This window comes from Pseudophryne corroboree, chromosome 4 (assembly GCF_028390025.1).
Source record: "Pseudophryne corroboree isolate aPseCor3 chromosome 4, aPseCor3.hap2, whole genome shotgun sequence".
NCBI classification, from domain to species: domain Eukaryota; kingdom Metazoa; phylum Chordata; class Amphibia; order Anura; family Myobatrachidae; genus Pseudophryne; species Pseudophryne corroboree.
Window position 1 is genome coordinate 945519675 of NC_086447.1, and position 14936 is coordinate 945534610.

The following is a 14936-nucleotide window of genomic DNA, read 5'->3' on the forward strand; positions in this document are numbered from 1 at the left end:
CGCCATCACCTTGGTGAACACCCTCGGTGCCGTGGAGAGGCCAAATGGCAGGGGCTGGAACTGGTAGTGACAGTCCAACAGTGCGAATCGGAGATAAGCTTGATGCAGCGGCCAAATCGGAATGTGGAGGTACGCATACTTGATATCCAGGGACACCAGAAATTCCCCCTATTCCAGACCTGATATCTCCGCCCTTAGAGACTTCATTTTGAACTTGAACTCCTTCAAAAAGGGATTCAGCGATTTTAGGTTCAGAATGGGCCTGACTGAACCATCCGGTTTCGGTACCACAAAAAGGTTCGAATAGTGACCTTTGTTTTGCCTATGAGGAGGGACCGGTACAATAACCTGTGCTTCCACCAACTTCTGGATGGCTACCTGCAGGACCGTCTTGTCTGCCAGCAAAGCTGGCAAGCCTGATTTGAAGAATCGGTGAGGAGGGAGATCTTGAAATTCCAGCCTGTACCCCTGGGACACAATATCTTGCACCCAGGGATCCAGCCCGGACGACGCTCAGACGTGACTGAAATACCCGAGTCTCGCTCCCACCGGCCCCACCTCTGGGTCATGCAGTCTACCATCATGTGGAGGACTTTGGTGTACCTGAAGCATGTTTCTGTTCCTGGGAACCTGCAGCAGCAGGTTTCTTGGACTTGGGCCGACCTCCCCAAAAGAAGGTGTTGGACGACTTGGCCTTTCTGGGCTTGGCAGGTCGAAAGGGCTGTGGTGCAGTTGAAGAAAAGGGTTTCTCCGGAGCAGGTGCAGCTGAGGGAAGAAAGGGTGACTTACCCGCCATAGCCGTGGAGATCCACGCATCTAACCCTTCCCCAAAGAGAACCTGACCTGTGTATGGTAGGGTCTCCACACTTCTCCTGGATTCCGCGTCAGCAGACCACTGGCACAACCACAGTCCTCGACGAGCGGAGACAGGCATGGAAGAAATTCCCACAGCCATGGAACCCAGGTCTTTCATGGATTCTACCAGAAATCCTGCCGAATCCTGAATGTTACGTAAAAACAATTCAACATCACATTTCTCCATAGTATCCAAATCCTCTAGTAACGTGCCTGACCACTTTACTATAGCTTTGGCAATCAAAGCACTGGCAATAGTGGGACGTAGTATTGCCCCAGAAGCCGTGTACATGGATTTGAGCGTATTATCAATTTTACGATCAGCCGGTTCTTTCAAGGTGGTAGATCCTGGAACAGGTAAAACCACCTTTTTTGAGAGTCTGGATACTGATGCGTCAACAATAGGCGGGTTTTCCCATTTTTTTCTATCCTCTACCGGGAAAGAAAATGCCACCAGAACCCTTTTAGGGATCTGGAATTTTTTATCCGGGTTTTCCCAAGATTTTACAAAAATAGCATTTCATTCCTTTGACGCAGGGAAGGTTAGCGAGGCTTTCTTATTTTCAGTGAAGTAAGCCTCCTCAACCTGCTCGGGTGTTGTATCAGCAATATTCAACACATCTCTAATAGCCTCTATCATCAACTGCACCCCTTTAGCAAGAGATGCCGCCCCCTTGAGCACGTTCCCATCACCGTCTGTAGTGTCAGAATCCGTTTCCGTGTCATCCTGCATGATCTGTGCAAGAGCACGTTTTTGGGAATATACAGCGGGGAGCCCTGAGGTACCAGAACTGGGCCAGACTGCCACAGAATACCGTAATGCCTGAGTTGCAGATTCATTTACTGCAACCCTATTTGAAATCTGAGAAATCATAGATATGATAGAGGATAACCACTCAGGCTCCCGTGCTGGTATCTGTGCTAAACCAGTGCAATCCTGATTACATGGAATGGGATCATCCTGAGAGGACATATCCTCTGCAGCATATGACACAGAGTCCCTGGACATTGCTTAATGGAGACCACAGACACTACACACACACACACACACACACACACACACACACACACACACACACACACACACACAGGGGAGGATAGACAGAGTTTCACCCCCAAGAATGGCAAGAGAGACACAGAGATTGGAGCCAACCCACACACAGCGCCCTTTAGGTAAAAGGTGATCCCCAACCAGCCCTGCACCTTAATAGGTTACACAGTCTGTATTTAGTCCCCCTCCCCCCCCCCCTTCTACAACCCCCTGGTACCGTGAGAGATAGCTGGAGTTGCTGTGAAGGTACTTGCTCTTCCTGGACAGTGCTGTGCAGGCAGGAAAATGGCTGCTGGGTCCGCTCTGAGGAGAAGCTCCGCCCTCAAAATGCTGCTGTCTTCCCGCTCTTCACAATGATTATACTGGCCTAAGGATAATACTGGCTGAGATCCATGGACCCAGACAGACTTTCTGACTAGTGCAGGGTTTAGGCGTCGGCTCAGGGCGCCTCCTCACAGCGCCGCACAGTGTGCCTTTGAGCTCTGGAGTGCGGTTAATACCGAGCTCCGTACCCTGTTGCTGCCATCTTCACACCGGCCCCCCGCTTGGAATGGGGGGTCGGTGACTCACTCGCCACCAATCTTCTGGCTCTGTAATGGGGTGGTAGCATGCTGCTGAGGTGAGCGATCCCCTGCAGCGGGGAACGATCTATCCCCTCAGGAGCTCAGTGTCCTGTCAGCGGAGTCAGTGGCTCAGACCCCGCAGGGCGGACACTACTGCCCACCTCCCCCTTAGTCCCACGCTGCAGGGAGGCTGTTGCCAGCAGACTCCCTGCAAAATAATAAACTCTAAAAAAAACTTTTTCTAAAGAAGCTCTGTAGAGCTCCCCTAGCTGTGACCGGCTCCTCCGGGCACATTTTCTAAACCGAGTCTGGTAGGACGGGCATAGAGGGGGGAGCCAGCACACACTCTCAAACTCTTAAAGTGCCAATGGCTCCTAGTGGACCCGTCTATACCCCATGGTACTAATCTGTACCCCAGCATCCTCTAGGACGTAAGAGTAAAAGGACAAGGACAAAATCTGGACCTTTATGGAGCCCAAGCGTAGGCCCACATCCACACCTGCTTGCAGAAACAGGAGAAAACGTCCCAGTTGAAACTCCACCGTTGGAAACTTCTTGGATTCACACCAAGACACATACTTTTTCCAAATCCGATGGTAATGTTTAGACGTAACTAGTGATGAGCGGATTCGGTTTTACTCGGTTCTCAAAACCGAATCTTATTGGCTCACTGATGTCACGTGTTTTGGATAGCCAATAAGATTCGGTTTTGAGAACCGAGTAAAACTGAGTAAAACCGAATCCGCTCATCACTAGACGTAACCCCCTTCCTAGCTTGTATCAGGGTAGGAATGACCTTTTTCGGAATACCCTTCCGAGCTAAGATCTGGCGTTCAACCTACATACCATCAAACGTAGCCGCGGTAAGTCTTGGTAAGCGAACGGCCCCTGTTGCAGAAGGTCCTCGCGAAGAGGAATAGGCCTCGGATCCTCCAGCAGTAATACCAGAAGATCCGCGTACCAAGCCCTCCTTGGCCAGTCCGGAGCAATGAGGATCGCCTGAACCCTTGTTCTTTTTATTAGTTTGATAATCCTGGGGATGAGTGGAAGTGGAGGGAACACATACACTGACTGGAACACCCACGGAGTTACCAGTGCGTCAACTGCCACTGCCTGTGGGTCTCTCGACCAGGAACAGTACCTGCGAAGCTTCTTGTTAAGGCAAGAGGCCATCATGTCTACCTGAGGAACACCCCAATGGCTTGTCACCTCTGCGAACACCTCCGGGTGAAGGCCCCATTCTCCTGGATGGAGATTGTGTCAGCTGAGGAAGCACGCTTCCCAGTTGTTTACTCCCGGAATGAAGATTGCTGATAGCGCCACCGCGTGCTTTTCTGCCCAAGGATTCTTGTTACCTCTGACATTGCCGCTCTGCTCTTCGTTCCGCCCTGTCGGTTTATGTAGGACACTGCCGTTACATTGTCCAACTGAACCTGAATGGCCTGATCTTGCAGAATTTGTGCCGCTTGAGGAAGGCCGTTGTATATGGTCTTTAGTTTCAGAATGTTTATCGGAAGGATGGATTCCAGACTTGACCACTTTCCTTGGAAGTTTTCCCCTTTGGTGACTGCTCCCCAACCTCTGAGGCTTGCATCCGTGGTTAGAAGGATTCAATTCTGAATCCCGAACCTGCGGCCCTCGAGTAGGTGAGAAGTTTGCAGCCATCAGAGGAGTGAAATTCTGGCTTTCGGTGACAGTCGTATCCACTGGTGCATGTGAAGATGTGATCCCAACCATTTGTCTAGGAGATCCGGTTGAAAAGACCTCGCATGGAATCTTACGTACTGAAGAGCCTCGTAGGAGGCTACCATCTTCCCCAGAAGGCGAATGCACTGATGAACCGATACCTGGGCTGGCTTCAGGACATCCCGTACCATTGATTTGATCACCAACGCTTTCTCTACCGTTGGAAACACCCTCTGCACTTCCGTGTCGAGTATCATCCCCAGGAAGGGCAGTCTCCTTGTCGCCTCCAAATGTGACTTTGGAAGTTTCAGGATCCACCCATGATCCTGGAGTAGATGAGCTCAGTGAGCAATACTCTGCAACAACCTCTCCCTGGAAGATGCTTTTATCAGCAGATCATCCAGATATGGAATTATGTTCACTCCTTGCCTGAGAAGGAGTAGCACCATCTCTACCATGAACACCCTCTGTGCTGTGGAGAGGCCAAAAGGCAGTTCCTGGAACTGATAGTGACAATCCAGCAGCGCAAATCTTAGATAAGCTTTGTGAGGCGACCAGATCGGAATGTGAAGGTATGCATCCTTGATATCCAGGGATACCAGGAATTCCCCCTCCTCCAGATCTGAGATCTCCGCTCTCAGAGACTCTTGAATTTGAATTCCCTCGAGTAGGGGTTCAATGACTTCAGGTTCAATATCGGCCTTACCGAACCGTCCGGTTTTGGTACCACAAACAGGTTTGAGTAATAACCCTTGTGTTTTAGGTGAGGTGGAGCTGGAACAATAACATTTGTTTGGACCAACTTTCAAATGGCTTCCTGTAGGATAGCACTTTCTGTCAGCGAAACTGGTAAGCCTGATTTGAAGAATCTGTGAGGTGGGAGTTCCTGAAACTCCAGTCTGTAGCACTAGGTAACAATATCTGTCACCCAGGGGTCTAGGCACGATGACGCCCAGATGTGACTGAAATCTTTTAGTCTCGCTCCCACCTGCCCAATCTCCAGGATGGGAGGTCCACCGTCATGCTGAAGATTTTGAGGAAGCAGAACCTGGTTTCTGTTCTTGAGAACCTGTTGGTGCAGGTTTTCTGGATTTTCCCCGACCACCCCTAATGAAGGTGAAAGGGGATTTGGTTTTTTTAAATTTTGCGGTCCGAATGGACTGCAGTGTAGACGTAGGATAAGATTTCCTAGTCAGTGGTGCTGCTGAGGGAAGAAAGGTTGACTTACCCGCAGTTGCCGTGGAAATCAACGCATCCAATGCGTCCCCAAACACAGCCTGACCTGTGAAGGGCAGGTTCTCCACACTTTTCTTGGATTCCACATCCGCAGTCCATTGGCGTAGCCAGAGTCCTCTGCGTGCCGAGACCGCCATGGAAGTAGCCCTTGTATTAAGCATGCCAAGGACCTTCATGGCCTCCACCATGAATCCTGCAGAATCCTGTATGTGACGTAAAAACAAGTCAATGTCACTCCTATCCATAGTATCTAATTCCTCTAGTAATGTGCCTGACCACTTTACTATGGCTTTAGAAATCCACGCACAAGCAATAGTGGGCCTTAAAGCCAGGCCTTTAGCAGTGTATAGTGATTTGAGCGTAGTCTCTATCTTGCGGTCAGTCGGCTCTTTTAAGGCCGTTGAACCAAGGACAGGTAAAACCAACTTTTAGACAATTTTGATACAGAAGCGTCTACTATAGTTGGGTTTTCCCACTTCTTTCTGTGCTCTTCAGGGAAAGGGAAATCAGTGAGAATTTTTTTTAGGGATCTGGAATTTTTTCTCTGGGGTTTTCCCAGGATTTTTCAAATAAAGAGTTTAACTCCTTAGAAGCCGGGAAGATAAGCGAGGATTTCCTATTTTCTGTAAAATAAAAGATTCCTCTACTTGTTCAGGTACCTTCTCAGTAATATGTAAGACATCCCTAATGGCTTCAATCATTAGCTGCAAACCTTTAGCAAGTGAAGCATCACCCCCCTGCATATCCCCATCACCATCCCCTGTATCAGAGTCGGGATCAGTGTCAGCTTGCATTATCTGGGCAAGTGTACGTTTTTTAGGGTATGTAGGTGGGGTATTTGAGGAAGTAGGAGCTGAATGCTGCAAACCCTCTACAGACTCTCTCAAAAACTGCGTCTCTTTCTCATTATGTGACAGCCTTGATGAAATCTGGGATATCATTCCCCTTAAAGAATCCACTCATGTGGGTTCAGATTCAGAAGGCTGAGACAGTACATTGCAGTCCTGAGTACATGGAATAGACTCCTCAGGAGAAGATACACACTCTGCAGCACAGGACACAGAGTCCTTAGACATGGTAATGTGGATACATACACTTATATACACACATAGAGGAAAATGTCAGACACAGTTTCCCCCAGAGTAGCTGCAGAGAGTCACAGAGTATAAGGAGCCAGCCACACAGCGCCCCTGTGGACAGTTATTATGATAACAGCCCGGCGCAGACTAAATAACCTTAATAGGTTAAACAGCACTAACTACACTCTCCCCCCCTGTCTATAACACCCTGGTACAGCAGTAACTGGAGCCAGGTGGAGGGTCAGCGCTCCCTGTCAGCGTCCTGCTTCAGCATTCTGCAGGGAGAAAATGGTGGTGAGTGCTGGATCCGCTCTGAGTAGAAGCCCCACCCCCTGTAATGGCGCGCGGCTTCCCGCACAATTAGATTATACTGGTCTGAGGTCTTTGATGCTAACAGTGGGATTAGCCTGTTAGCTATATTTACCAGTCTTAGGGTGATCGCGCTGGCCCAGGACGCCCCTCAGCAGCGTCTACAAATGCATGTTGCTGAGCCCTCATGGAGCGCAGCCTGTCAGAGCTGCGCTCCCACCCTTGTGTCGCCATTCCCGCAGGCGACCCGCTAACCGGGCAGCTGGCGCTGTACTCACCACCCTTTTTCTTCTGGCTCTGTTAGGGGGTGGCGGCCGTGCTGCGGGAGTGAGCGGTCGCCTAGTAGGCTTGCGATCAGCACCCTCAGGAGCTCAGTGTCCTGTCAGCGGAGATCAAGAACCATTAACTTCTAGAGTTGGTTCCTACTTCCCCCCTAAGTCCCACGAAGCAGAGAGGCTGTCGCCAGCAACCTCCAAGTACCTAACAACTCTTACAAAAAAAATAAAACTGGAAAAACTCCTAGGAGCTCCCCTAGCTGTGACCGGCTCCACCGGGCACATTTTCTAAACGGAGTCTGGTAGGAGGGGCATAGAGGGAGGAGCCAGCCCACACTCTCAAACTCTTAAAGTGCCAGTGGCTCCCAAAGCACCCGACTATACCCCATGGTACTAAATGGACCCCAGCATCCTCTAGGACGTAAGAGAAAGCTTATGTGTGCCTGGAAACGAGAAAGAGGTTGGTGGGATGTGATCAAGCCTCTGCCAAGAGGGATTCAAAGGACAGGCATACAGCCACCTCAGTTGTTTTCATTTTAAAAAGAGGCGCATCAGCCATCTGAGAAGTATCCAAATCCTTGATCAGCAAAGCCAACCTGACCGCCTTAATCAGCACATCCTTGTCCACCTGTACCTGTATGTCATCTTGAATAGATGAGGACTTGACTTGACCACCGAGGTTTCAGACAACTCATCCTCTAGGCACAAGTAAATTTCCGACATAGAATCATAGCCAGACTGAATAGACGTGGCGTTATCCGGCCTACTGGACTGCCATGTAGCCAAGGGTTCCAACATCTGCTGGAGAGGTAACACCTGCACAAGCCCTTGAATGGATTGAGACAGACCCTGAACCCAGGCTGGCTCTACAAGAGGTGGCTGTCATTTCACAGGAGTAGAATGAGTGCCTACAGAATGATCCTCACTGGAAGCCAGAGTTAAATGGAGAGGGAGCCGTGAAGCACCCAATGGAGTGGCCAATTCTAGCATAGCCTGTGACAAGGTGGGTGCCCATGCTGGCTCCTGTAGGTGACCCACAGAAGCGAGGCTCTCATGCTCGGACCAATATTCACATAAGCCATGGTGATCATGGGCTGACGGAGGAATTTTATCCTTACATCCGATGTACAGTGGAGCCCCCTCCCTGGAGACCTCAGAAGTGACCTTGGAAGACATAATAATGCATTCTACAGGCGTAACAAATACCAACACACACAGACCTAGGCAGGTGTGCAATAGGCGAGCGCACATAGTAATAAGTGCTCCACTACTGTTCTGATACGTGGGAACTGCCCCTAATCAGGCCCTCAGCCGACTATACATAACCGTGTTCACCAGTATAAAGTAGATGTGTTACAAAATGTCGACATGGCTTGAATGTGAACATGGGTGTTACGTCGCTGTGTGAGCTGCCGATTTGGAATGTCAGAATGTCAACAGTCGACAGTGTTCTTCGTGCATTTAGCCCTAACCTAACCACAGCCTAGACCTAACAAGAGCTGTCGACATTGTGCCACAATTTTGACTGTATACATGGGTGTACTACGGTATGCCGGCGCTCGGGCTCCCGGCGACCAGCATACCGGCGCCGGGAGCCCGACCGCCGGCATACCGTCAGCGTGGCGAGCGCAAAGGAGCCCCTTGCGGGCTCGCCGTGCTACGCGTGCCACACTATTTTATTCTCCCTCCAGGGGGGTCGTGGACCCCCACGAGGGAGAAAAGTTGTCGGCATGCCGGGTGTCGGGATTCTGCCGCCGGTATACTGTGCGCCGGGATCCCGACATTCGGCATACAGAAGACCACCCGTATACACACCATCCATGTCGACGCTCTGACTTTCATCTGACAACATACAGTGTAAAGTATATATGCGGTAACCGGTGACATTACCGACGCACCAAGCGCCGTCACCGGTCATCACTAGTGACTACAGCGAGGCCCTGCTCCAGGCACAATACTCACCAACGCTGGTATGATCCACAATCGTGTCTGTATCCTGCAGACCCCACTTCTTGTACGCCAGCGGAGGCGGCTGCACGTTCTCACTGCCGGACGCAGCAGCTGTTTTATAATAGGAAGAAAAATGGCACCTGAGCATGAGACTTCACGTGTCACGTGTTCACAAAGCATGTTACAGACAACACCGTTACAGAGATTACACATCAATTACATGTGTCACGTGTTCACAAAGCATGTTACAGACCGCACCGTTACAGAGATTACACATCAGTTACACGTGTTCACTAAGCATGTTACAGACAGCACAGTTACAGAGATTACACATCAGTTACACGTGTCACGTGTTCACTAAGCATGTTACAGACAGCACAGTTACAGAGATTACACATCAATTACACATGTCACGTGTTCACAAAGCATGTTACAGACAGCACCGTTACAGAGATTACACATCAATTACATGTGTCACGTGTTCACAAAGCATGTTACAGACAGCACCGTTACAGAGATTACACATCAATTACACGTGTCACGTGTTCACAAAGCATGTTACAGACAGCACCGTTACAGAGATTACACATCAATTACATGTGTCACGTGTTCACAAAGCATGTTACAGACAGCACAGTTACAGAGATTACACATCAATTACATGTGTCACGTGTTCACAAAGCATGTTACAGACAGCACAGTTACAGAGATTACACATCAGTTACACGTGTTCACTAAGCATGTTACAGACAGCACAGTTACAGAGATTACACATCAGTTACACGTGTCACGTGTTCACTAAGCATGTTACAGACAGCACAGTTACAGAGATTACACATCAATTACACGTGTCACGTGTTCACAAAGCATGTTACAGACAGCACCGTTACAGAGATTACACATCAATTACATGTGTCACGTGTTCACAAAGCATGTTACAGACAGCACAGTTACAGAGATTACACATCAATTACACGTGTCACGTGTTCACAAAGCATGTTACAGACAGCACCGTTACAGAGATTACACATCAATTACATGTGTCACGTGTTCACAAAGCATGTTACAGACAGCACCGTTACAGAGATTACACATCAATTACATGTGTCACGTGTTCACAAAGCATGTTACAGACAGCACAGTTACAGAGATTACACATCAATTACATGTGTCACGTGTTCACAAAGCATGTTACAGACAGCACCGTTACAGAGATTACACATCAATTACATGTGTCACGTGTTCACAAAGCATGTTACAGACAGCACAGTTACAGAGATTACACATCAATTACACGTGTCACGTGTTCACAAAGCATGTTACAGACAGCACCGTTACAGAGATTACACATCAATTACATGTGTCACGTGTTCACAAAGCATGTTACAGACAGCACCGTTACAGAGATTACACATCAATTACATGTGTCACGTGTTCACAAAGCATGTTACAGACAGCACAGTTACAGAGATTACACATCAATTACACAGTGTTCACTCTAGAATCCGGGCAGGGCGCCGGATCTAGAGGGGCACTAGTGCGCGCGGCGAAAAGGGGGCGTGGTCATGCAAAATAGGGGGTGGGGTCATTGCTGGTTAAAAAAAAAACACAAAAAGGGGGTGTGGGCGTCCGGCGGCGTCACTGTTGGGGGCGTGCCCAGCACCTACGGAGGTGCTGGGCTTCCCCCAAGCGCTCTTTCAGCGTGAATGGATGCCGTGCGGCATCTTTACACGCTGTGAGGGCAGGAAGCGGGCGGCAGTTTTAGCAGGGCGCCGCAGAAAGGGCAGGGCGGGTTTTGCCCTTAAAAAAAAATAAATAAATAAAAAACGGGCAGGGCGCGGCGCCCTGCTAAAACTGCCTAGCGTAAACACTAATTACATGTGTCACGTGTTCACAAAGCATTGAACAGACAGCACCGTTACAGCGGTTACACATCAATTACATGTATCACGTGTTCACAAAGCATTGTACAGACAGCACCGTTACAGAGATTACACATCAATTACATGTCACGTGTTCACAAAGCATTGTACAGACAGCACCGTTACAGCGGTTACACATCAATTACATGTGTCACGTGTTCAAAAAGCTTTGTACAGAGAGCACCATTAGAGCGGGTACACATCAATTGCATGTGTCACGTGTTCACACAGCATGTTACAGACAACACCGTTACAGCGGTTACACATTGTCAAAGTCAAAAATATTACATATACAGCAAATACAAACTCCAAACAGATGGGTCTCTGTGCATTTTTTACACGCAGCGTGCTAAGCGTTATATAGTAGCATACGCATTCACACAGACAAGCCACAAAGATGTATCCAACACATATTTCATACAACACATAAATGAAAAATGTCAAGCACCAGACATTATAATGTATTTATATAAGAGTTATATCATATATATATATATATTATATATATATATATATATATTTTATATATATATATATATATATATATATATATTTTATATATATATATATATATATTTTATATATATATATATATATATATATATATATTTTATATATATATATATTTATATATATATATATATTTTATATATATATATATATATATATATATGTGGTGGACGTAGTTGGCACTCAGGAACAGTTGCTGTTGTATAGACCGGGGTGCCCTCCTCAGTGGTATGTACAAAGTAGATGTTCCTGGTGACCGGTGCCACAAGACAATGACCCCCTCACCACAGAAACAGGCGGCACTCCACGGATTTGAAAGTAAAAAAATTCTTTATGCAACAAGCATCATGTAAAATCCAACGTTTCAACACCACGCTGGGTGTCTTTCTCAAGGATACATGGGTGAAAAAAAAGCTTTTTTTTCACCCATGTATCCTTGAGAAAGACACCCAGCGTGGTGTTGAAACGTTGGATTTTACATGATGCTTGTTGCATAAAGAATTTTTTTACTTTCAAATCCGTGGAGTGCCGCCTGTTTCTGTGGTGAGGGGGTCATTGTCTTGTGGCACCGGTCACCAGGAACATCTACTTTGTATATATATATATATATATATATATTTTATATATATATATTTTATATATATATATATATATATATATATATATATATATATATATATTTATATATATATATATATTTTATATATATTTATATATATATATATATATATATATATTTTATATATATATATATATATATATATATATATATATATATATTATATTTTATATATATATATATATATATATATATATATATAAGAATTTACTTACCGATAATTCTATTTCTCGTAGTCCGTAGTGGATGCTGGGGACTCCGTCAGGACCATGGGGGATTAGCGGCTCCGCAGGAGACAGGGCACAAAAGTAAAAGCTTTAGGACTAGGTGGTGTGCACTGGCTCCTCCCCCTATGACCCTCCTCCAAGCCTCAGTTAGGATACTGTGCCCGGACGAGCGTACACAATAAGGAAAGATTTTGAATCCCGGGTAAGACTCATACCAGCCACACCAATCACACTGTACAACTTGTGATCTGAACCCAGTTAACAGCATGATAACAGAGGAGCCTCTGAAAAGATGGCTCACAACAATAATAACCCGATTTTTGTAACAATAACTATGTACAAGTATTGCAGACAATCCGCACTTGGGATGGGCGCCCAGCATCCACTACGGACTACGAGAAATAGAATTATCGGTAAGTAAATTCTTATTTTCTCTGACGTCCTAAGTGGATGCTGGGGACTCCGTCAGGACCATGGGGATTATAGCAAAGCTCCCAAACGGGCGGGAGAGTGCGGATGACTCTGCAGCACCGAATGAGAGAACTCCAGGTCCTCCTCAGCCAGGGTATCAAATTTGTAGAATTTTGCAAACGTGTTTGCCCCTGACCAAGTAGCAGCTCGGCAAAGTTGTAAAGCCGAGACCCCTCGGGCAGCCGCCCAAGATGAGCCCACCTTCCTTGTGGAATGGGCATTTACAGATTTTGGCTGTGGCAGGCCTGCCACAGAATGTGCAAGCTGAATTGTACTACAAATCCAACGAGCAATCGTCTGCTTAGAAGCAGGAGCACCCAGCTTGTTGGGTGCATACAGGATAAACAGCGAGTCAGTTTTCCTGACTCCAGCCGTCCTGGAAATATATATTTTCAGGGCCCTGACAACGTCTAGCAACTTGGAGTCCTCCAAGTCCCTAATAGCCGCAGGCACCACAATAGGTTGGTTCAGGTGAAACGCTGACACCACCTTAGGGAGAAATTGGGGACGAGTCCGCAGTTCTGCCCTGTCCGAATGGAAAATCAGATATGGGCTTTTGTGAGACAAAGCCGCCAATTCTGACACTCGCCTGGCCGAGGCCAGGGCCAACAGCATGGTCACTTTCCATGTGAGATATTTCAAATCCACAGATTTGAGCGGTTCAAACCAATGTGATTTGAGGAATCCCAGAACTACGTTGAGATCCCACGGTGCCACTGGAGGCACAAAAGGGGGTTGTATATGCAGTACTCCCTTGACGAATGTCTGGACTTCAGGAACTGAAGCCAATTCTTTCTGGAAGAAAATCGACAGGGCCGAAATTTGAAACTTAATGGACCCCAATTTGAGGCCCATAGACACTCCTGTTTGCAGGAAATGCAGGAATCGACCGAGTTGAAATTCCTCCGTGGGGGCCTTCCTGGCCTCACACCACGCAACATATTTTTGCCAAATGCGGTGATAATGTTGTGCGGTCACGTCCTTCCTGGCTTTGACCAGGGTAGGTATGACCTCTTCCGGAATGCCTTTTTCCCTTAGGATCCGGCGTTCAACCGCCATGCCGTCAAACGCAGCCGCGGTAAGTCTTGGAACAGACAGGGTCCTTGCTGAAGCAAGTCCCTTCTTAACGGCAGAGGCCATGGGTCCTCTGTGAGCATCTCTTGAAGTTCCGGGTACCAAGTCCTCCTTGGCCAATCCGGAGCCACGAGTATAGTTCTTACTCCTCTACGTCTTATAATTCTCAGTACCTTGGGTATGAGAGGAAGAGGAGGGAACACATACACTGACTGGTACACCCACGGTGTTACCAGAGCGTCCACAGCTATTGCCTGAGGGTCCCTTGACCTGGCGCAATACCTGTCCAGTTTTTTGTTGAGGCGGGACGCCATCATGTCCACCTTTGGTTTTTCCCAATGGTTCACAATCATGTGGAAGACTTCCGTGTGAAGTCCCCACTCTCCCGGGTGGAGGTCGTGCCTGCTGAGGAAGTCTGCTTCCCAGTTGTCCACTCCCGGAATGAACACTGCTGACAGTGCTATCACATGATTTTCCGCCCAGCGAAGAATCCTTGCAGCTTCTGCCATTGCCCTCCTGTTTCTTGTGCCGCCCTGTCTGTTTACGTGGGCGACTGCCGTGATGTTGTCCGACTGGATCAGCACCGGCTGACCTTGAAGCAGAGGTCTTGCTAGGCATAGAGCATTGTAAATTGCCCTTAGCTCCAGTATATTTATGTGGAGAGAAGTCTCTAGACTTGACCACGTTCCCTGGAAATTTCTTCCCTGTGTGACTGCTCCCCAGCCTCTCAGGCTGGCATCCGTGGTCACCAGGACCCAATCCTGAATGCCGAATCTGCGGCCCTCTAGTAGATGAGCACTCTGCAGCCACCACAGAAGAGACACCCTTGTCCTCGGAGACAGGGTTATCCGCTGATGCATCTGAAGATGCGATCCGGACCATTTGTCCAGCAGATCCCACTGAAAAGTTCTTGCGTGAAATCTGCCGAATGGAATCGCTTCGTAAGAAGCCACCATTTTTCCCAGGACCCTTGTGCAATGATGCACTGACACTTTTCCTGGTTTTAGGAGGTTCCTGACTAGCTCGGATAACTCCCTGGCTTTCTCCTCCGGGAGAAACACCTTTTTCTGGACTGTGTCCAGAATCATCCCTAGGAACAGCAGACGTGT

General features: G+C 47.8%; 1 protein-coding gene and 1 long non-coding RNA gene across 3 annotated transcripts in view; one reads left to right on the top strand and one right to left on the bottom strand.

Annotated features, from left to right (window-relative positions):
- The window catches only part of RAB3GAP2 (RAB3 GTPase activating non-catalytic protein subunit 2), a 546281-nt gene that overhangs the window by 303144 nt on the left and 228201 nt on the right, over positions 1-14936 (bottom strand). For both annotated transcript variants that reach the window (XM_063919133.1, XM_063919131.1), the window contains one exon: positions 9017-9115. In XM_063919133.1, coding sequence (XP_063775203.1) covers positions 9017-9115 — 99 coding nt within the window. The remainder of the gene's footprint in view (positions 1-9016; positions 9116-14936) is intronic.
- The window catches only part of LOC134910755 (uncharacterized), a 48653-nt gene that overhangs the window by 29465 nt on the left and 4252 nt on the right, over positions 1-14936 (top strand). The gene's annotated exons all lie outside the window — the stretch shown is intronic.